The 1,544-nt window shown below is 40.9% G+C and overlaps 1 protein-coding gene across 1 annotated transcript in view; it reads left to right on the top strand.

Annotated features, from left to right (window-relative positions):
* LOC119572820 overlaps positions 1–1,171 on the top strand; it is a 2,078-nt gene extending 907 nt beyond the window's left edge. Inside the window, exon 2 of the mRNA XM_037919765.1 lies at positions 1–1,171. This exon is cut by the window's left edge and continues 269 nt beyond it. Within this exon, the coding sequence (XP_037775693.1) occupies positions 1–466 (466 nt within the window). The 3' untranslated portion in view covers positions 467–1,171.
* The last annotated feature ends 373 nt before the right edge of the window (positions 1,172–1,544 follow it).

Below are 1,544 nucleotides of genomic sequence, written 5' to 3' on the forward strand. Positions count from 1 at the left end.
TCTCCACGACGACCATTATCCCACCTATGAGATCAAACACGCAGCCGAATATCACTACGAGAAGCTCCTCTCCCTCTATGCTGACGTAGCTGACCTCAACACCGAGCTGTCTGTGGACCGACCAAATACCCTGGATGAGGAAACTTACTTGTGTCCATCAGAGACCGCTTACATCAGGCCCCTTCGTGCCCAGAACACCGAGGGAAAATGGCGTGTTATTGTAAACAATATCGATGTCCATTATCAGACTCTCACTCAGACTACACGCATCGAAGAGTGTCTCACTTCCGGCGATGCATGTCCTCTGGTACCTGACTGCTACGAGTCCAAGTGTTTGCAGAAGTCCATCTACCACCGTTTCCTTGTCTACGACCCCTATGATCAGTACTTCCCCTTCGCCATCGAGACATTCAAGCTTCCCGCAAGCTGTGCTTGTCTGTTGGGTGCCTATATCATCGATCATTAACTACCAAACACCTGATATCGAGACACATGAAGGATGTGTGGAACTTCACATGAATTGTATAGCATTTTAACATCCTTAACGACGTGACGTACATAAAATTCAATCATCCTTGCCGTGATAATATCTACAGAAATGATAAGTGATTACAAATGACATTGAAACCCCCCCTTGTGAAACATGAAAATAAATATAATTCAAAGTATTTTACATATCATTATACCAATATCTTTGAATTAACGAGGCGCGTAACATCTTTTTTTTGTTTGTTTAGTTTAGTTTAGTTTGACATTTGATTTTTAAGGAACTTACAGTATCAGTTTACTGAGGATTCATATAGTTTAGTGTTTGATTCACAATATTCTTTAAATCTGACGGCTTATGAACAACAGCTGAATTGTGAATGAGGTGTAAGCAGGAGAAAAAATATTTATGATCTTCATTCTCATCGTCTTATAATTACGAAGGAAAACATTTTCACTTATATATATATCCATTATATATAAAGATACATGCATGCATATACATATATGTGTGTGTGTGTGTGTGTTTATGTGGATGTATGTGCATATATGTGCATATATGTAAATCTTTATATACACAGGTGTGTTCATGTATGATGTATATAGATCGACGCCCTTCGAAGCGAGGCCTAGTTTTATCCATCCGAAAGTACAAAATATTAGTCAAAGAACAATGGGAACTGTCAGTGAGAATGAAACGTTAGCCAGGCCACCATTCCCAAAGGCTCCCGCATACTTCTGGGAAAGTTTATAATTATGTGGTTCTGACCACGTGGATCAAGTCCTTTTCTCTCTGTGCCACTGACACAAAAAGCATCCTCTTCTGTCCAAACTGTTTTCTACAGCCGTCCATGTCCTGGACACTATCTCCTTTGGCAAAAGCAGGTTTTTAATCACGCTGCTGTTTTGTCGCCTGTGCTTTGTTATATGCACCCAACCTTCTTACACAGAAACCTCCTTCGTTGCCCTCTCGAACTGTGTCAACTCAAAGTTTGGGGTTTTGCTTCTTAATTTGGCCGGCTGTCATGGTTGGTTGACGCTCCAACTGCCGTCTTAAT

This window comes from Penaeus monodon, chromosome 5 (genome assembly GCF_015228065.2).
Source record: "Penaeus monodon isolate SGIC_2016 chromosome 5, NSTDA_Pmon_1, whole genome shotgun sequence".
NCBI lineage: Eukaryota > Metazoa > Arthropoda > Malacostraca > Decapoda > Penaeidae > Penaeus > Penaeus monodon.